Source organism: Agelaius phoeniceus, chromosome 15 (assembly GCF_051311805.1).
Source record: "Agelaius phoeniceus isolate bAgePho1 chromosome 15, bAgePho1.hap1, whole genome shotgun sequence".
NCBI lineage: Eukaryota > Metazoa > Chordata > Aves > Passeriformes > Icteridae > Agelaius > Agelaius phoeniceus.
In genome coordinates, this window is record NC_135279.1 from 10679125 (window position 1) to 10701467 (window position 22343).

General features: G+C 42.1%; 1 protein-coding gene across 3 annotated transcripts in view; it reads right to left on the reverse strand.

Annotated features, from left to right (window-relative positions):
- The window catches only part of FNIP1 (folliculin interacting protein 1), a 64186-nt gene that overhangs the window by 40746 nt on the left and 1097 nt on the right, over window positions 1-22343 (reverse strand). Inside the window, exon 1 of one of the 3 annotated variants that reach the window (XM_077186275.1) lies at window positions 2724-3520. The exons of the other annotated variants lie outside the window; for them this stretch is intronic. Within the exon in view, the coding sequence (XP_077042390.1) occupies window positions 2724-2734 (11 nt within the window). The 5' untranslated portion in view covers window positions 2735-3520. Of the gene's footprint in view, window positions 1-2723; window positions 3521-22343 lie in introns of those variants that run through there. 3 annotated transcript variants of the gene reach the window in all.

Genomic DNA, 22343 nt, shown 5'->3' on the forward strand with positions numbered 1-22343 from the left:
ACTTTTTAATAAAAACAGATACTTTAGAAATCTTAAAGTAAAGCAACTGAAGCAAAATGATCATGATATTAAGCAAGTAGGAACTGGAAAAGAGTTTTCTAAAAAGTAAGGCTGCTCAAAACCAGAAAAGGACTAAACATGTAAAAAGTAAGTTGAAACTATCAGTCAAACTATTGTTTTCCTACATCATGTTACCCATAGTTATAAAAATTGCCTGGTGATGAATCACTTGGAACTATTTTTAAATGCATCTACGCAAATGATATTTATAGTTTATGCCAGCTTATCTGTTCTGCATGGTTTACATGTTAGCACCTTTTTAAAGGGTGACAGGAACAGCCCGGCGGAGCAGACGGGCCCACCTTGTCCCATGCTCCCCTCACAGGCTCTGGCAGAAGGAAACATCTTCCTTCACTGCTGCTAGGTGAGCATCAGAACAGAGGCACAGGGATTCCAGAGCTTATCCCCAGCACCTGCAGATGATTCTCCAGGTGTTATCCTTGTTGCAGTGGTGCTTCGACCCAGCCAACTTCTACTACACATCCTTTGACAGAGGCTGCATCTATCATGAAGAGCTAACATTGTAAATATGAGACTGTTCCACTGAGTGCACTGGGATTTCAGATTATCTCCACATTCCATGGAGATGTACATCCACATCAAGGCACACTCACCTGTACCCATACAGCCCAGTATATAGGATCCTGCAGCTCCTTTGCTACAGGGAAGTGTGATCAAGTCCAGAAGGAAAATGGTCCTTGCCTAGTCCAGCCATCCTATCATACTCTTCTCAGTCCTGAGATGCCTTTTCCAACCAGGAATTCCCTTCTCCTGCCCAAACAGCTATGCAGATTTCTAATATCTGTTATTAGTTTTTTTTCTATTGGCTTTGAGAAGATACAACAAAAGTTGAGTATATAGGATTAATGGTGAGGGTCTTCTGCATACTTTAATACCTTCTTACTGCATTTCAGTAATTGACTTATTATTTGACCATTATTGCACAGACCATTCTGAAAAATCACAACTAATCTGGAAACAATGAAAACAGAACTGTAATGTGTATTAATGATGCTTGCAGCTTTGGAAGACCATCTCCTCTTAGAGGCATGGGCAGGTTATTTATTTCTGCACCTGAAACACAAAGCACCTGAAACACAAAAGAACTTTCTCAGCATTCACAAGACAAGGATGATCCAGGCTGCATGGCTGATTTGCAAAGCTGGCATTTCAAGAGAGAGATTCCGTTTAAGTGCTGGTGACATAACACAACCATAAGGCTGCAAGGAGGAAGAAAGTTCCCTAAAGTAGAGAAACTACAGGGCCTATACTTAGAAAAAACGTTGCAAGACATTTGTCTTTACCAGAGCTGAGGTCACGTCAGGGCTGTGTGACTGTGGTGGAGAGCACTTGCTGATTCTGCCCAGAACAGCAGCGTTGGTGCCTCGGCCAGGGCAGCTGGGAGCCCTCGGGGCTGGATTGCGAAGGAGCTCACCCAGCGCCCGGGGGACTCTGCCCTCTGCCTCCCTGACCTCAGCTGGGCTTCCACACAAGTCACAGGACCTGGGCTCTGGCTAGCACGGAAGGACAGACAGATGGTGGATCATCTCAGGGACAAGCACCCCTGACTGCTTGCAATGGTGACATGTTTCAGGTTTATACCATGGAAATAACGTTTCTTTAAAACACAAAAAAATAAATCCAAGCCCCCTGCTTTTAATCTCTTGAAAGAGGGTGACATGTCCACAGGCACTGCAGCACTGTGTCAGCTCCCTGCTCCATCTCTAAGTCAGTCTCATTATTTACCAGCTTAGCAATCCTCACCTGGAATAGATGCACTTCTTGAGCTCCAGGAAACTTGTACTGCTTATACTAAGTACATATTGTACACCAGGAACAAAGTACATCAGCCAGGTATTTCACAGGTATAACAAACTTGGACCTGAACTTCAACTGCCTGCCAAGTTCCTTGGCTCTGTCCAATTCTTTATCTGTATATAAAGCTGACTTTAGTTTGTTTTCATTTTTTCTCCCTTCTAATGAGAGTCACTTGACTCTCATTAAGATACCTAATTTATACTCTAAAGTCTAGAGCCAGAGCCAGAGCCTTTTCCACAAGCAAAAAGACATAACATTGACAGGTTAGGTGCAGCCTAGTCAACACAGTAATCATAATCTGGGGTGTTACACTGAAAATAAATTGGTGGGAAGATTTTGTGAAAAATATTTTGTGTAATATGTTGAATAACTTCGCAATTCACATACCTTGCAGAATTTACAATCACTGTTAATAATTCCATAAAATATTTTTGGGACTACTTCACTTATGCCATTTCAAATAGTACCTGTTCAGGTTTTAGCTGATTTAGGTACATGTATGCATGCAAAATATATGCACATACACACACAAGTTTCATGCTCTCTTGAAATATCTTTTAATTAAAACCACACACAAATGAGACACAGCTCCTTTCAGTTAAATTCACTAGCACTGAACAAAATTACATTATTCAAGTAGACTGCACTTCCCTTTGCAAAGTTACAAGATAGAATTAATTCAGGCAAAAAAAGTCACATCCTTTAGGATAAAATTATAGTAAGAATCATAAAAAAATAAGTCTCTAGAAAATTAACATCTCTGTAAAATAAGTATTTTCATCACAGGGAAAATAATAAGCTTTCAAATAATTAAAATTATCTCAAGAACTGTGCAGTGACCATACCTGGGAAGCATCTTTGTCCCCCGAGCAGCTCCACTTTTGAAAATCCCTGTAAACTCCTGTTGTGCCTGGCTGCCAACTCAGGTTAATAATAGCAATGAGCCATATTCATCCAAAACCACAAGACTGTCAGGTGACATATCAAGAGGTCTGAATTTAACTCAAACAAAAGACTCTCCATGCTGCAACGCAAAGCCTTAATCCTAGCAACAGGAGCACAGAAACCACCTTAAGGACAGCAGTGTCGGGGTTTGCACCCGCCTGCGTTTGCGCTGCCCCGCAGTTTCATAACCCAAATCCTGCCCCACAATTCTGCACCGCCTGGGATTTCTGCTCGAGGAAGGAGCGCCCGTCTTCTCCGCTCCTCCGTCTCTTCCAGGGCTTGCTGCAGAGGAGATCAGCGCAATTCAGAGGGAAGCCAAGCGCTGTCCTGGCAGCGCCGGCCCGGACCTGTCAGTGCCATCAGTGCCATCCATCTATCGGCGCTCCCGGCTCCGTGTCACGGCCGAGCCCCGGGCCCCGCCGGGCACTCAGCCCGCCCGGCGAGGAGCGGAGGGCGCGGCACGGCGGCCTCCGGGCAGGCGGCGCCCCCGGCCCGCACGCTCCCGGCAGCAGCGGCGGCGGGATGCTCCCGGCGCAGGCCGGCCGAGCCCGCGCTGACAGCCATCATGTGACACGGCTGTCACCGCGGGCCACCTGCGGCCGCCAGCCCTCCCTGCACGGCGCCTTCCGAGCGCTGCTGCGGCCAGGGGCTCGGCGGGAAGGGGAACCAGGAGCCCCCGGCCGCCCCCGCTCGCCGCTGCCTCTGCGGCGCGACTCCCGCATCCCGCCCGCTGCCGCTCCGAACAAAGAGCGCTCTGTGCGCTCAGCGAGGGCTCATTAATATTACACGGCGAGAAACGGGCATGTGCAACACCATTGGATGGCCATAGACGGGGAAAACATTAAATACCCAAAATAATGGGCTGAAAGAAAAACCGAGCAAGTCGGCTGGCTGTAAACAAGGTTTCCTAAATTGTGCTCCGGGTCATGCGAGGAAGGGTACCCAGACATGGCAACAGCAAAGCGCATTCTAACAAACATTAAATAGCAAAGAGCTATTTAACAAACTTTATCGCTAAACCGTGGGGGAGGAACGAGACAGATAGACGGGGAAGTGAAGAAGGAATTGGGCGTTCAAAAATGCAATGCACATACATTAAAAGCCATCTAGTCTTGTGATAGGCGGGGCTAATCACTCATACTATTAATTCTTTATGATCTTTAGATAAAACTCAAGTAATACACGAAGGCAGAAGGCAACAGCATAATAGTTCTTACTTTATTTTTTCCCCTCAGTGTCTGAAAACCTACAAGTTTTGCCAATATTTTAAATACATAAGCAGCAAAAATAGATTTATCATCAGGATCTCCTGTTCCACTGCATCACAGAGTGGGTGAACTGGTGCACCTGTTCATGGACTTTGGTTCAAAGATCATATAATCCCAAGAGGACAGATGTTGCTTGTCCTCTGGAATGGATTCCAAAGCAGAACACAAAGCTCCCTGTTCTGCAACACATCTCATGGTTAAGTTCAGGGAGAAATCCTTAATCCCTCACCACTGCAATTGTTTTGTTGCTCTTTTATAGGATGGTAATAGTTTTATGTTCGATGCTGGACAAGTGTTTTGACACAAAAGCAGCAAAACTAAAGAGAGACAAAACCATTATCTTTTGTTACCATGCTTCACAGGAAGTTTCTCATTTAGAAATGAAGAATTGATGTGTTGTGGCCCTGATGCCACAAACACATATATTACAGACTTGGCTTTTCATATATGAGTGCCAGGCAATTCAATGGAATTACTCACATGAGCAAAACTGGGCATGTGCTGGTTACAGGACCCATGCCTTAAGCCCAAATCTTGCCTTTACAGCTTAAAATGCTAAGCTTTAGGAGACAAAACCAGTAACATCTGACCACTCCTAGCTACCTTCTTGATCTAGTGAAGGAATGTGCAGTGCATAGTAACTTCCTTTACCTATGTGGAAAGGCACTACTCACTAAAGGTTACTGATGTCAAAAGTGACCTTTTTTCTTAGACATGCAATGCTGAGAAGTGCCTCATATTATGTAAACATTTATTTACAGGAGTAACATCTAAGGTTTCCATTTTACCTCAGGGTAACCTGAGGCGTATCAAAAGAAGTGCTTTGAAAGCTGACCCAGCCTCCATCCAACAACTGACCAGGAAAAATACTGGAAGGAATTTCTCTGCAAATAGAGACAGACTCAAATTGTACAGAGAGTAAACAGTGCTTTAGCCAGATCAGTGAATATTTATTGCTTGAGGAAGGAATTCAGATATTCAATGTTTGTTTATACACACTGTCACCACTCCCATATCCAAGAAAACACTGGAGCATCTTTAACATGAGATATGCACCATCCTCTTCTCTAGGTGTATATCCAGGGTGAAGGCTTTCCTTTTTTTGTGTGTCTAAAATTTGAGCTTGAAAAACAAAGCTGTAATATTACCCTGCTTCAGAAAAACACTCAAGTCCAAAAAAATGAAGCTATCAAAATCTCCTGTGATAGCCCACCACCTGCCAGGGAGATATTTCAGTATCATGCACACCCACCCAGCTGCAGATGGGAATGATGAGGGTGATAGTGTTCAACCACATCCAGCAGGCCAGAGCCCAATGGTCCCCTCTGCAGACCCCCATGCCCAACTGGGGCTGGGGCATGTTCTGAAACACTCAGACAAAACCAAACAGCACCAAAAATAACCACTCTCTTCACTCTAGCCAAAGGCATTTCTGAAAACACCTAAAACTAATGCAAAGGCTCATATGCACCTTTTGGGTATAAATCATCTGATTTTAAACCAAGCAGACAACAGAGTTTGCTCCAACCACAGGCTAAAGAGTAATGAAATAATTAATTTTTGGTCTTCACTGCCTTAACAAGTTTTTTCAGTCTTTCTTCTAAAGGAAGGCTTCCTCACACATGTTGTAAACGCACACAACAAAGAGCCAGTGAGTGAGCCAAGAAATATTTATTGCTTAGTAATGCACGAAGGTAGGAGCTGGAAGCCACACTAGACGAAAAGAGAGAAAACCAATTAGGATTTTATTTGAAATCTGCCTAGAAATACTTGGATACCATTTCTCTACAAAATACTTGTCTCACTAGGATTACCACTGAGCTAGACTTCTAAACAAATGTGCTTTTTGTGCATTTTTGTATCCCTCCAAAAAAAAAAATTTCTCACTGCTGGAGAGGAAGAGTGGAGATGTTAAAGCATGAGCCTTCCATGTATACTTGGAGCATACTCAAACCTGCACACACAAATGTAAGCCCAGCCAAAGGTCAGAAAGAGCCCAAATGATGAGAAAGATCATTGCAAACAGCCCTCAGGAGTTTCAAAACTTGGGCCCTCTACTCTTTAAAGGAAAACAGATTGTTAAATGCTGAAAAAAAGTGCTTTTGATATGAGATGAAAAAAAAAATAAACAAGTTTATAAACTCTCCATACACAGGATTCTCACTACCAGCACAAGGTCTCATGACTGGAATAAACTGACTCTACCAGCATTGTAAAGGAGCATCAGCAACCACAAATCTGCCTATGAGAATTCTTGGAGGGCAGGACATGAAACAATTATCTCTCTTTTAAGAACATGGAGACCTCAGCAGACTGACTATCCACTGCTGTAATTTTTCACGTCATGATAAAAATGCTGAAAATAAAAATAACTATCAAAGTAAAAATCTGATGCATGGTTAAGCTACTGAAACATTTGTGTTAATTTTTTATCACATTTCCAGTTGCAATCTACTATAAGACACCGAACAAACCTCCATAATACCAACTGGTACTGCAAGACAACAGGGCATTTTCCCCCTGCCAAACAGTTATTTTATTGTGCACACTCGGGTGTGCAGAGCACTCTTCTGCTGTAGCTAGTAAAAATGAAGTGTAAATAGCTCAGTGTTGTGTGCGCTTCATGAAAGGTTGGGGAGAAAAGAAGTTCCAATACAAATTGCTTTTGATGAACATAGTTGGAAATAGCATAGCTGTTGGAAATAAAGACTCTCCTAAATCACCCAGAATTATGTAATGCAGCAGAGCAGGGTTATGGGGGGCAGTCTGTGTTCCCTCCTTTATGCTGTGCAGTTCTGGAGATGTCACGAGAGGTTCAACAATCCTTAAATCCACACACAAAACTAACTTGACAAAACAAAATCAAGCTCACAAGCTCAGATTTATCAACTGCAAAGTTTGCTTACAGAACTTAATGGTGAACTGCTGCTTTTTATTTTGGAAACTCTGAATATTAATAGATGAGACAATGAGGAGAAAAGACAAATGAGAGTCGAGGTTGACTGCAAGACCTCTCCTGTCATGAAAATGAAGACATCTTAGAGAAATCACTAAGGCTCCACTATTGTTATCAACACTAATATTAATAATAATAATAATAAACCCTTGAAAAATTCCTGAAGGAATAAGGGTACTTTGGCTCAATACTCCTAACATTTTCAATTTTTTAATAGACAAATATTGAATTCCCTGTATTTATCTTCAGCTTAGAGTGTCTTTAAGGATTTTATTTTCAAGTACTTTTCAGAAACTATAAGGACTATGGCAGTTTTATTCTTTTTGCACTGCTGAAAACTGAGATTTTTAATATATTATTTCAGGAGACATTAAAAGAAAAGCTGCAAGGTGCATAACTGAACTGCCAGTGTGCTCTATCTATGCCTGACATGTCAGCTGATTCTTGCAACAAGCAAACACATCTAAATAAGCTTTTTCTTAATCAGACAGATACATCTAAAAATAAATACATTTTTAAAGACTAAAAGACTAGAATGTAAACAACTCCAATTTTTTAATGTCATGCTTTTTAACCTGTGAGCTGTACCAGGGTGGTGATGCTGTGCCAAGGGTGCCAGGATATAGCGGGTCCCTGCCAGGGCATCTGCCCAGAGCCTGCTTTTTCCACCTTGAAACCCCCTGGCCTGGCTGCAGGCAGCCAGGATACCTCCAGCCTGGAGATGCCACTCCATGGAGTGCCCAAACCACTGGTACCTCCAGTGCCAGCACATGACAGCCACCAAAGCTCTGGCTGCAGCCACTGCACCTGCTGCACAGCCCTGCAGCGACCCACGAGCCTCTGCTGTGTCAGGGCACAGGGAGACATCTGCTTCTGCTGATTAAAACATCCTGCAATACTTGTTTTGTGAGTTTTATAAGGGGAAAAAATATGGCCTTGGTGGTGAAAGTCATCCAGCACAGGCAAGGCAGCATGGGGCTTGGAGCATTCCTTGGCAGTAAGCCACGGTTCTGTAATTGATTAAGGTGGCTGTGCTTGTGACCGAGTGATAATTGAGAGCCATAGAAATCTCCACACAAGTATTTGTCACTCAGAGATGGAAAGCAATTGTTGTGGACCTTCATAACGAGCCACAAGTGGTAAAATTACAGCTAATATTAAAAATACCAAGAAAGCCCACAGATCACTGCCAACTTCCTTGCCCAGCATTCACATTCTCAGTTAAATTTCCAGGAGTGTTAAATGCACAAGGACTACACTTTCAGGCTTTCAGCTAAATCATCCCTAGCACAAACTCAAATCATTCCAATTTCTCAAGATTATGTTGAGAACTCCCTGGTCTTCCTTCCCCCTACCCCAGATCTCATTTATCTGCATAGGCAGCATTGCTTTAGAGGAGATCTACGTGCTATTCTTTTCTCTGGGAAAAAAAAAGAAAAAGAAAAAAAGCAGAGCCACAGCTGTTCAGGGTTGCTTGGAAGAGGAAGACAGAGGTAAGTAGTTATTCTCCAAAGATTCACAGGGATCAGTGCCTGAACAGCATTTTACTCTGTCCCTCATGTGACTTTAATTAGGTGTTGATTCACTCAGTCATGAGACACAAGGAAACAGGGCTGCAAGCCCCAACGTCAAAGTAATGCCTGTTCTGCCAGTTTCTGTATTAGCAAAGCACAAAGGGGACATCCAGTTCTGAGAAGCAAAACTTGTGTTTTCTTGCCCATAAACCAATCCATCACATCATTTCAACCTTTCCATATTGAGAAAAAAAAAGTAAAAAAGGACATAAAAGACATATGAGTTATTTCAGAGAAAGATGCTTGTGGATTCCCTGATTATTCTCGCCTGTAAGAGCCAGACCAGTGCAAGTGTCCACAGAGTGAGCTCCCTGGGCAGGCTCTGAAGCCCTGAGAGCAGAGTGTCCCCTTCCATCTGTTAATCCAGGTCCAAGCTGCTTCAGGATATCAGGGTTTCTTCTGGGGTTTGTTAGTTTGCTTTTGGAAAAAGAATACAAGCTATTTTTCCGTGGCTTTATTCCTGTTGTTAAGTGAATTTCTTGGCTTCCTTAGCACCAAAAAGCTTTTCTGTTATGGGGTCTGGTTCCCATAGCAACAGGCTTTAAAAATATCAAAGAAATTTTCAGGACATGGTAAACCAATTTCACAAACTGTGTATATGGTTGTAATAGGAAAAGCTGGCGGACAATTATTTATATGTACTCAGTTCTAACAAGGTTTGACATAGGGATAATCCCAAGATGCTGCTCTCAGCCCAAAGCCTGGGGCTGTAGAGGACTACAGTGGACTTTAGCTTGCTATGTTACCAGGTCATTTATCAAGACAGTCACACAAAATTAATAGATGAGGATCATTTTTCCAATGCAGGTGACATTTAAGCTCAGTATGTCCCTAAAATGCATTAAATGCCAAAAGCTTTTTTCCTGAAGAATACAACCCCCTAAACCTTTGATTTTAAACACTGTGTGCTTGTAGTCTCACCCTCCTCATTTGTGTAGATTTTACAACTTATTTAAAACACATGCCTAGTGCTAAGCACATCAGTGGGTTCATTGGGAGCAGTCAAACTACTTCCAGACTCAGAGCACATGCCTAAGCACAGTGCTGACTCAGCCCTATTGCCCCTGCAAGCTGATGAGCTTTCACCAAAACCCCATCTCAGTTACACAGGAACAACTGCAAACTAAAGACAGAAGATGATTATACAAACAAGTATAAGAAATTCATATCTATGGAATGAAATCCCAGGCTGCCCTATCTGTATGTGATGCTCATTAATATCAACATCCCACAAGTCCTAATGATAGATTCTCCCCAGGAATCAACAACTGCCTGACATGAGTGTTGGTCACTGGCCTTCTAAGCATCCTCCAACACCTTCAAGTGTCTGATGTGGCCCAATTCTGCAATCTTTCTGCACACAGAGTGGTTACCTGCTGCCATAAGCCCAGAAGACTTTAACCCATCTCTTTAGTTAACTCCCAAAACCCCTAAATGTCAAGTACATTGCATTTCAAAACTATTGCCAAGCTCCAAACCAGAAACAATTAGGAATGATTTCATAGATCTGCCAAATAACACTACTGAATATTTAGGTGAACTGGATCTATCCTACAGCTGCTTTTCAGGAGGGAAGACTTTTCTAACTTGGCTCCAACCCATGCACTGAACATCCCTCCCTTACTGGCTCTACGAGTCAAACAGGCCCCTACTTAACCTGCAGAAGGGATGAGATCTTGATTTGTGCAGATATTGCCAGGGCCCCAAGACTACTGTGAGGAGCCTAGACTGCTTAATTCTCCAAGGCAAGAGTCATGCTGCTCAACTGTTTTCCAAATTAAGCATGTAAAGGTGACCTGAAACTATTTCAGGTAGATTTATATAGAGCAGACACTAAAGACATTGGTTGACTTCACTTTTATGTAACTCATAAGGACATGAGGACAAATAAAAATCAGATGCTTGAACAAGCCACAACTTCATTCATATTGGAAAAGAAGATACAGACTATCAGAATATTCTGATTGGCAGCCTGGCACCTTCAAGCCAATGCACGTTAACTGTGAGGTCCTAAATGCTTTGGTTCCCCAAAGCAGAAGAACATGTAAAAATACACTTAGCTATCAGCTATGGCCCACTCAGCCTTTAAACTAAGCTTAACAAAGTGCTCTGCTGGGTTTGCTCCATTGTGCTTTGCTCACTGCTGCAAGGAGCTCTGCTCCCTCAGGCTTTCTGCCATCCCCTTCAGTGTTCTAAGTCTCACTACATGCTCACGGTTTTGGGTTTCCAAGAATGGTAGGAATGGAAAATACAGGGTAGGACTGGCCATTGCCCAAGCTCTCCAATACAACTATCCATCTAGAGGGATTTTCCACAGCAGAAAGACTGAACTGGTCAAGTATTACTGAGAACCCCACATGACAGATACATGGCAGCTTCGAGTGTCAGCTGAACATAGCCCTTACATGCCTCAGAGCTTTTCTTACTGCCAAAATCTGTTTGTGATAAAGAAAACTGCAGGTTCAGCTCAACATGCCCTGCCTGGGTATCAGCACTGAAACTCACTCCAAACACACACCTTCCTTATCACAGAGCTGAGCTGGAACACACAGTCCAAACCAGCTCTCCCTGACAGAATCAACAGAATCACTTGATAAAACCTACGTTGTTCTACTGGGAGAGGCTGTACTTAATCAAGATATATATGTATATTTAGTGTATGTTCAATAAACCCCTCTCTGCTAGTAGTAACCAAATTGATGCAAACATAATTCCAGACACTCCCAGCCACCACAGCTTGCCAGCAGATTTCAGTCTGCCCACATGAGCATCCTTAAAATGTGGAACCCAAAGAAGCCTAGTGCTGCAGGTAACCTGCTGTGAACCAGCCACAGCAACACACAAAGCTATTTATTCCACTGCACCAAGAGGAAAGAAAGGTTCTCATGCTGGACAGCAATAGCTGTCAATGCCACCAGGACACGTTGGACTGGGTTGTTTTATTGTGGTCCCTTTGCTTTTTGTTTTCCTTTCCCCTTTTCCTGCTCATGCACATCACTTGATGTGACACAACAGTAACCCCAAACAGGATGCACGCCACTGCTTGTGGCAGGGGAGGAAGGGACAGCACAGCACCCAGGGGAACCCTTCAGAGAGGGGAGGAAGCACTGCAGGCCTCAGAAGACACTAAGAAGAGAGCAGAAGAATAGAAGAGAAAGCAAGATGGGCTTTAATTCTCTTCTTCTTCTGTGTATGAGTGCATGTGAGTAAATACAAGTTCCCAAAGCAGAGCACCAAACAGGGACAGTGACAATGAGGGAGAACACCAGAAGGAACAAAAAATCCTAAGTAAAATGAATCACAGTATCACTAAGGTTGGAAAAGTCCTCCAAGATCATCAAGTCCAACCTTTGGTCAAATACCACCATGCCCACAAAACCACTAGATCCTGTAAATTGTATGTATGTAATCACAGCAGCATCATACAACTGCTTCCAGCTGCACTTGCACATGTATATTTGTAACCTTCTGCACACAGGACAACTCCAAATGCTTTTATTTATACAGCATCCATCAGCCCCCAAAAACTCAAAAATCTTACCATCATGGTTCTGATCCAGGAAGCAAAGGATGTGCTACAATACAGCAATTTAGGCTTGTCTACACAGAGCACACAGGTCATGAATTTACCTGTCACATTGCTGGGGGAAACACCAGAGTCCTCCTCTCACAGACAGCAGCTGAGCAAGGCAGGCAGGTTTCTGCTTTGTGCTATCCTGATTACTCTCAGTTGAAACAGGTGCTCACACACTCAGAGCCATGGCAGCAAATGAAGACACCTGGGTGTATTTTCAAATATACAGATATGTGTGTTTTGTCTGACACAGACAAATATATACCTACATGACACAGATCTAACAGTGAGGTCTTTCCTGCTCTTGTGATCTCTTTTCTCCCAGCATGAATACCCTTCAGCAAAGCTCAAGGCTTTGGCACTGAAAGCCTTCAAACCCTAGTGAGGATGCTCAGGACTTCATAGAACTGGGCCATTTGGTATTTGCTTTAAAGTTTAAGTTACTCTTCATTTTAATTTTTATAAAAAAACAATTTCTTGTCAAATTCCCTGTTTCATCTATATTTTCTTCTCCTCCATCTTCTCTATCCATACAGATGAGAACAATTGTCATTACTGGATCTTACATTATCTTCCATGGGTTTTAACTCCAGTGTGGGCATAGACTGATGTCACCTCCTGAATGCAATTCAGCTGATTTGTCCTGCTAGCTACTAATAGAAAAGACCAGTATTTAAATTTAATATACTAAACCCAGGTGAGGAAAAACCCAACAAAATCCCAAACAAAAACACAAACACCCACAATACCTGGTGTCTTATCTTCTGATCCTAATGTGAGAAAAAGCCTTACACAACACACAAACATAAGCTACCTAGCAGTTTCTGAGCATGCTTCAATTGAAAATTTGATGACACATTTTAAAGTAGCTACATATTCAGGCTAACCAAAATAATCAATTTGCTGATAACTGCAGAAAAGATACTATGGGGAAAAAAAGCCCTACTAAATTTAAAGAAAGGAAAATAAATTAGTCTTATTACAAAGTGATATTTTTGCTTATCTGAAAAAAGTTTGATAACTATTTATTTATACAAAGACAAAATTCTGTTATAGTCTCAAAGTTGCTTTGATTTTTTTTTTTTTTTTTTACTTTGACACTTTTTTTGTTATGTCTGTTTTGGAAAAAAAAAAAAAAGAGGTCAGCAGTTCATGATTAGCATCTCTTGTATGACTAGTAAATATACCCAGTTAAGAAACCATCATGCTCCTTTGCAGAGCTTCCTAGTACTCCATGCTGTCAGTAGAACAATTTCCTTTTCTACTGAGCAAGTAGTGTAATTTCCAGTAACTCACAGCAGCTGAAATACATTTAGGTACTGAAAAAACCAACCACTTTTTTCTGTCTGACTATTTAAGTTCTATGTCAGTTTGGGCTGCCTTTAAATAGAAACACAGTTAGTACTGTAAGCCAATTCACTGTCCTGACATTTGAGGCATTTCTTTAACTCTGTCTTAAGGGGTAATACTGTTATTTTTCCTGTAGGAACAAGAAAATTCTGGCAGACTTCTTCCCTAGCAGCTTCTCAGATGTTCAGATAATGTCATTCAACCAGAACAAGCTTCTGAGAAGGAGCACACACTCCCCCCAAGTTTCACAGCCTGTTCCCTGCACACCCAACCACACAGCTTATCATCTGCACCCATTCTTCATTAACACCTGAACTAACACAGTTTTTCACTACAAATTTCTGGTATCAAGTTTCACGAAAAGGAGTAAACAAACCATTCAGCTAACTCTCCAAATGGCAGGAACATTTTCTAGGTAAGGCTTCACAGGGGCAGTGCGAGGAGAGTGCAGAAATACTCGACAAGAATCTCATTCATTTCCCATGAACTGCTCACACATGATGTGCTTCCTTCTGCCCAACTGGAGTCTTCCATAATTATCCACAAACATGACAAAATGACAAACTAAGTGCTGAGCACACAGGCTTGGGAGGCCTGATTTTAACCCTGGACATACATGAGACAAGAGAAACCTGGGTATGTAGCAGGCAGTGTGTGCTTTAGTACTCATCAGAAAACAAAATAATTTAGCTAACAGAGGTTTTGATATTCTGGTGCTCACAGTAGTCCAGGGCTGGCCTTTCTTGAGGTCACACTACAGCTGCTCCCTGCAAACTGTGGAGCCACATGACCACTGTCCTCCTCCAACATGCCCATCCTCTGGCTGTCCCCAGGACACAGCCTCTGGAAACTGGAATGGCCAAAGTGCAGCCAGCTCAGAGCTGCACAGGTCCTCACGGGCAGGAGCCACCCAACAGCACCCACAGCATTTTCACTGAAGTTAGAGAAACTCAGCTCACTCAAACTTCTGTTCTCACATTCTCCACCAGACTCGACAGAAATCAATCAAAAGGTTTAGAAATTACTGAGGGGAGTGCAAGGCGAAGCACTGCAATGTGTGAGCCACCATTTCCACAGCTCCTGAGGCTAAAATAAAACCAAATAAGAAGGCATATAGTAACAGTTCCTTTGGGCAATGCTCAAGCAATTTACCTTCTCTCTCTCTGAGTGGGAAATGACACAGGAACTGTGGTGAAGATACTGCTCTGGCTTAAACAGGCACAAGGCCAGGATCTAAAGTCAGGGCTGAACTGCATTCAAAGTTTCTTCATTTATCAACTAAAACAGATGGAAGAGAACTGTAATTTGGCTCCTGTTTCTTCCCAGCTCTATATATCACACAAACTGAAAGAGTAGAAGGTTTCTGGTACTATTACAAATTTTATGTTTTGCTGACATTTTAGCTGGAGCAAGGGAAAAAAACATTTGAAGGCGCTTAGAGTGAGGCACATGCAAATCTGGAGGGGCATGAAACACCATGAATGTGCAGGGCATGATCAGTGCCCAGAGTAAAGGAAACGTGACTGTTTCTGTGATGTATTTTAGTCATTTTAGACAAAAATAACTCGGGGATGTTGTGGAATGATCCTGGAGAAACAGAGAAGGATCAGTGCTGTGTGATGGATCACTCCCATGCCTGAAGCTCACTGCTGTCAGCAGGGGCTGTTGCAGATCCACATTTGGGTACAGCCAACCACAGGGCACTGTTGGGCTGTTGATGTGGGCAGGGGTACCTACAGCCAGGATTGCTGCTGCTGACACTGGCACCACTGCAGGATCCCCCACCTGTACAAATGGGCTCCTTCAAGGCCAGAGTTCCAAAGACAGATAATATACAAGAGCTGGGAGATACCCTGATTATCAACACAAAAGCATCAGACAAGACTGTTAAATATAAAAAGTTTTTACATACAGTCAAACTGTTTAAGTCCAAAGGCTTAATTGCTTGGTAAAAGCTATGAAATTAGAAAAGAAAAAAAAAAACTTTATTACAAGCACATTTTACTTGCAGATACATCTCACATACACGCACTGTTAATACTCTATATGTAGTTCATGCTGCAATTCACATGTTTGAACAAGTTTCTCTGCAATGCATTGTGTTCTGAATAATAGTACCTCCAGAAGCTATCAGTTTCAGAGAAGAAAAAGATTGTTTACGCAAATGTGCAGAATCAACAAGTAAAAGCTTCGGCTGAGCACTAAGCAACATTGTTAACCATGCATTGTTGTAAAAATAAATAAATCCTTTTCAATACAAAGGCTACATAATAACCACTCACATGTCTATGAAGCAGAACATAATTGTATTGTGTGTATTGGGCAGGTATTGTTAGAAATTAATGATTGAATGTAGTGCTATGGTCACATTCCTTAGGCACAAAAGAATCACATGAATTTTGTGCAAATATATTTCCCATATTTGAATATTTCCCATGTATGAATTCTGCTACTACTCACTGTAAGGTGGAGCAGCCCGTGCATTAGCTAACCAATTACTGATTAATAAAATTATTTCCTGTTTTTAATGGGCATAACTTTTTTTCTCCAGCAGATATTTTACATATTAAGGTTCTCTATCTAACACCACAAATGCGAAATGTTTCAAGTCTTCAGAGACAAATTCTGTTCTTGGCTGATTCTGGAAGGCCAGCACAACCACACTGTGGATTCGCTGCTGCAACTGAGCTTTGCATTTTTCCTAACGTTACTCACAAACATGTGATCCTGCAGACATCCAGCTCCAGATGTAGCCCTGGGAGGGAACACAACCACTGAGCATGAAACCACTGCATGCATTAGTTTCCACTTGTAAAACACACTGCTGAAGTGGTCACCTAGAGCATTCAGCCAAAATTACAAAACAAGTTGCAGGCTCCAAGTCACACTGGTCCAGTTTATTCCAGAACAGAAGCTTGGATTCATCCAAGCTGTCACCATGAGCATACGCTAACTCGAAGCATTACACAGCATACACAGAGCAAGGGATAAAGCCCTTTGAAAACACAAGGACAATCTATCAGTCAACCAGATAAGCTGATCATCCCAAGTCAGCAAGGTTTGGAACATGAGACACGTAAACACATCCTCAGTCACCTGAAAACAAATGGTGGAATTGTTTCAGAAAAGGAGAAGACATCACAACGCACAAGCAGGTACATACACCCCATGCTCCTGGTACATCCTCATGCCTCATGACCTCAACTGGAGTAGGAGCGGGAAGAATCAGAACCCAAGGGTCTGTAGAAACACCTTCTTACAACACTTGCCAGTGTAACCCAAGTGTGAAGCACTTCCAGTCAAGTATATCTATATGTACATGATTCACCCACCCCAAGCTCTCCTGAAAAAGATTTCTAATTTAGAGGAAGGAGTTGAAATGCAGGAAGGGGAACCAAGAAAGTGAGTGTTCCAAGGGCTGCTCAGCAAGGCAGGAGACTGCAGCTATCCCCAGACAGCCCAGGCCATCCCACAGGGAGGAAGCGACGCCGCAGGCTGGGAGGAAGCCGAGGGCTGACTCGTGATGGCCAGGACGGGCAGGGCAGCCTCGTGATGCCAAATGCTCAAGACACCACGAGCTCTCAGCCACCTCAGGACATGCCAGGAGGAAAGGCAGTAAGGGTGACCCTTCACCTGTTAGCTCATTTTGTAATGAGCTTTACCTCCTTCTAACAAACGAGAGAAAAAATGAGCAGAGAGCTTTTTCACTCCACCGTTCATGTTCCCCATTCCACTGGTGATGGGAAGAAGCCAAGGTGAAGCAAGGACTAAGCAGAGGTCCCACCAGGGCAGGGAAAAACTTTCCAAGGCACAAAGCCAGGCAGACACAAGCACCCCAACAGGTTTCAAATGATTTAATTTTTCTCTGCACTCACATGCACCTAGCATGCTGGGAATATCAATCCAAGTTAATTCCTTCAGATCTGGTGATGATATAAGTAAATAATCACTGGATGGACTGCCAACCCTCTGATTATCAGATCCTTCAGTCACTGTACAGACCCAGCTTGCAGCATTGCTTTATTCAGAGTTAGCACCTAATTTTCAAGGACATGCTGGGTGTTTTAGGAGCATCACATTCCTACCTGGAGAAGCACTGGGAGACCTCGAGAATGGTGACAAGGAAGGCTTGGAGAGTGGCCCTTTCAGGAGAAATTAACAAAACTACCTCCAAGCTCCGGAGGTGCTCAGTGCAATCTTGTTGTTTGTATGTCTGTTTCCAAGATGAAAATTGACTTTAAGCACTGGAAGGTACATAAAAACTTACATGACAGGAAATGCAAAACAGATTTTGGCAAAAAGAAGTACTTTAGAAAACAGCAATATATTTCAAAACACAAGCCAACACAGCATAGAGAAAACTGTGCATAAATCAAAGTGAAGTATTTATTAAAACTTGGTGCACTCAAGCTAATGAATGCAACCAAAAAGCCAAAACCATACTCTTCCAGAGATTACAGAAGAGATGGATTTTTATAAAAAAGCAAAACTTAAAAGGACATTAAAGGGCAGAAATTAGCTCAATAAAAGCACAGTAACATTTGAGCTGTTTAAGAATTCGAGTAGCCTTTAAAATTATGGCACAAAAGCTTTTTAAATTCATCAGATAACTGGAAAAGATAAAAAGCTGGACCTATTACAAAATGAGGTCCAGCTAGTGCTCTTTTGGAACAAAGACTTTGAGGTGGTGAAATTCCAGGAGTTTTACAAATATTGACAAAAAACCTCACAGAATGCCAGAAATGAACAGACATCAAAACATGCTGTTTCATTAACAACAGGTTTTGGTCAGGCTGGCCTGATGCACTGCTGAGGAACAACTTTAAAAAGCCTTGTGCAGAAGTACTAGGATCAGGAATTTGCTGGCTGCATTGCTCCCAAGAACTGACACAATTTGGCAAGAGATCTGCTTTCCTGGGCTCAGCCAAGCTGTACACAAAGCTACCTGCTCCTGAGAAAAAAAGTTCTCTGGGTAAAACTTTTGACTGGAAATACCAATGTAAAGACAACTTTCATGTTCCTCCTTCACTGTACTCCAGCCTTCATTTTAAAAAGCTGAAGTAGTCCCTGGCTACACATTAATAAATGTCTCTGAGTCTCTTTGCACTTTTTTCCAAGAAATTAGCCTCTGGTTCAAGAAGCAATTATGCTTGTGTAAGAAAGCACGTACCATTTTTACTGTGCAAGAACAATAGCTCTGCAGAAGAACTGGCTCATGAAGCATCTTTGTATCAAGCTACCCATTTACAACTCTAGGTTTATTGTAATTCCCTTGATGAATGCCACTGCCAAAAATTATGTGAAAGGAAACAAATCTCAGGATACCATTTAAAGTCACTGCCACAGAGAACAGAAAGAGTCTGGGCTGATGGGGAATGCTTGCCTAGACAGATTTCAGGAAATACTACTTTGCAGTCAGCCTGAGGCCAGTCCTATCTCAGGAACCTGGCAAACTATTCTCTCAATAAAGAGCAGCACATATTACTTGAAGACCTCAAGAAAGCCCATGTCCAGAACAACCAAAAATGGCTTTCTCTATCATAAAGAACATTTTAAATTATTAATTCCTGTATCTCCCAGCTTGAAAAAGAGCACTCATTCTCAAAAATACCCAGATAACCAAAGCAAAGCCCTAAAGGAAGAATGTGCCCCAAAGATACCCCACACCATTGGTAAGACCTAAAACTGGAAGGGGTTCTGTCAAGCTTGAACAATCACCACACAGCTGTACCTCTACAACAGGTGCTTTAACAAGAGCAAAACAGAGTTTGCAAACATCAGTGGAATGCCCCTCAGGGTGAGATGGTTCTTTAGAGTTCCCTAGATTAAAATAAAAAAAGAGACACTGAAGTTTTTATTGAGCTGTAGTGTAAAAAGAATTCCTGATTAATAATCCCTCTATCCTCCAGCTAGGCAGGCAGGATGTCTAGAGACAGAAGGGAACAAGTATTTGAACTTCATACATGAGATGGAAAAAATCCCCACTGAGTTTCCTCGTCCATGGAGCCCCAACACATCCCACAGTTCAGTGTTACAAGACAATCCCCCTCCCTCTGCCACATTCTAACAGTGCCCCAGGTCCCATCAGGATCCCAACCCTCTCTCCTGCAGAAACCCTGCTGCAGCCCTTGCAGCTGTATTTACCATTGGAAACACTGCCCACACATCCTGACAAGGATACAAAGCCTCAGCCCTCTTGGTAATTTACTGAGCTTTGGGCTCAATCTACTGAGCCCATCTTGAAGAACAAAAAGCTGGTTGAGTTTTCAGTGACTGACCAGCTTCCTTTTCTCCAAAGGGCTGAAGCGGATCCCTGGAAAGCCAGGAAAGACACAGCAGCTGAAAATCACTATCTGTAGCAGTCAGTAATGCAACTGTGCAGTAGAATGTTTTGTGTGCCCATATAATATACAGCAGAATGCATGGCTGCTTCTGCTTAATTTAAGGAAGTCTTTGTAAGATTATTTGCATCTTACTGAAACAGAGTTTATTTATTTACTATTTTAAAGTGTATCTCCATTTTAGATACATACAGCTTACAGCTGATGTGAACACCTTTATGTATTTTTACAACAGGGATGCTTTGATTATAAAATTCTAGAAAACAGCTTACCTGAAATTTTATTTTCCTAATAACTGTAACAGCCCAAGCCTGGGCTGAGCTCTCCTGTCACCAGCAGCAGTCTGTGCCAGATGCTACAATATGGCAAAGAGATCCTATTTATAGTAAGAATTACCCTCAGGGAAAATCCACTCACATGAGTATTATTTGCAGTAGACAGCAGGTACTCTACATCTTGGAATATAAGGGCTTTACTTTTCCCTTCTAGAATACTTGCAGGTGTTTCTGTGTTTCTTGTAAACAGATTTTACCACTAAAATTTGAATATTCTTGCTCACCATGTGAATGTCAAGCTGTAGCAAGAGATTTGAATCTAAGGGCCAAGCCTGTCAATCACCCTGAATTAAATGGAAGAGCTAACAAACTAACAAGCAGTGGATCTACTGTGATTTCCTAAAGTTTCTTCTGTAAATAAACTGCATATATAAATATATATATATTAAAAAATATTATAAATGGCAAACTGGCACCTCAGCAAATATTTTATAATTGCTAACTTACTCTTCCCATTACTAAACCTCTTAACTCTAAACTTGTCCAGCACCTAGTCCCAAAGGGTTTTACAGAGTTTGACTATACTTAGGCTCACAAAATTTCACACACCCACAGCACAGAGAGAGATTCTTGGCAGGAAATTAAAAAAAAAAAAATTTAAAGCCCACCACAAACAAATCAACAACTAAACAAAATGTTTCCCCTGAAAAGTATTGTTTTATTTTTGAAACAGTGTAAGGTCAGATAAATAAACCTGGTGAATTTTCACAATAAGCCTGATGGAAATGTAAAATATATTGATAGTAAAAAAAAAAAATGAGTGGCAAAATCATCCTTAAATGTTCTGCTATAGTAATGTCATTGCCAGAGTAATTGGGCTCTTCTCTCCAAGCACATATTATTCACAAAACATAGTAAGAGAATTTATGCATTTTTATGGTTGCTCTACACAGTCTTCTCAATAAGAGACCTGTGTTTTCAAAGTGAAGACAGACAGAAATAACAGCACTCAGAATATTTAGGAAATGCTCTGTTATTTAGACTGTAAACAGATATAATGTATCAATCCATAAAACATCACCTTGCTCCAGTGGAATTGATGAGGCTGTTGCATTCACGTTCACTGGAACCAGCAACAGTCTAACTCTAAAGTGCTTATTTCCAGTCTCCAAAGACTCAGGTCAAAAATACCAGTCCTTATTTTGTGTATTATCTGAAAGTTTTGCCAGGAACTGATAATCCTATCAAGTTGTGATCTTAGTTATAAACTTAGCCTCGTTTGGAAAATGAAAGCAGCCATCAGGTAATGTGCCTAGAGAGCACCTGTATTAATCTTCAAAAATACTACTTGGCTCTCCTAAGTCAGCCCTGGATCTCCCACCCTCCCCAGAGACTCATCAGCCTATCCCTGCAAATTATACCTGTGGGTCCACCAAAAAAAACCCAGCTGCAAATTCACCAGTTACCAGCTGACAATTCTTATCACAAAGTGAAACAGCACTATCAGTTTCAGACCCAGTTTGGCACAGAATGATACAGGTGACGAGGAAAGCACAGACCTTGCCAAGTACTCACTCTCGTCCTTTCAACACGGGTGTGATTCCCACATTTCTGCCCCAGGTCTGCACTGCAGCTGTTGCCTGAGCCACCAGTCTCTAGACAAGCCCATCACTAAGGGCAGGGCAATAGGCATGACAAGGATACAGAGCAGTCCTAGTACCCCTTCCCTTCCCCACCAAGGGCTCTGGTCCAGTATTAAGATGATTTGGAAAATAAAATGACAGTGACATCATTAAAACATTCTGTTTCTTAGAAAAAATAATTTTTAAAAAGGATACACTCCACAGTGAATATCAGAGAGGTGTGAAAGCAGTTACAGATCAGTGTCTTAAAAAGTTGTGTGAGCTCCAGATAATGTCCAGCGTGTCTTGACTCCCTGAGGACTCATACAGTCCAATCAGTATTTTTTGAAAACCCTTGTGCTTAAATAACTGCAGATACACTGTTATCCATCTAAACTGCTAAATACTGCAGCTCAAAGGGGTATCCCACCACAGAAAATTAAGCCTATCAGTCAGAGATGTCCCTTTACAGAGCAACCCAAGGGCTGATCATTCGTAGGCAGTAAATTTCAAGGCAGCGAGAGGGAGAGAGCTTCACCACACTGTTACGAGTGCTTTAA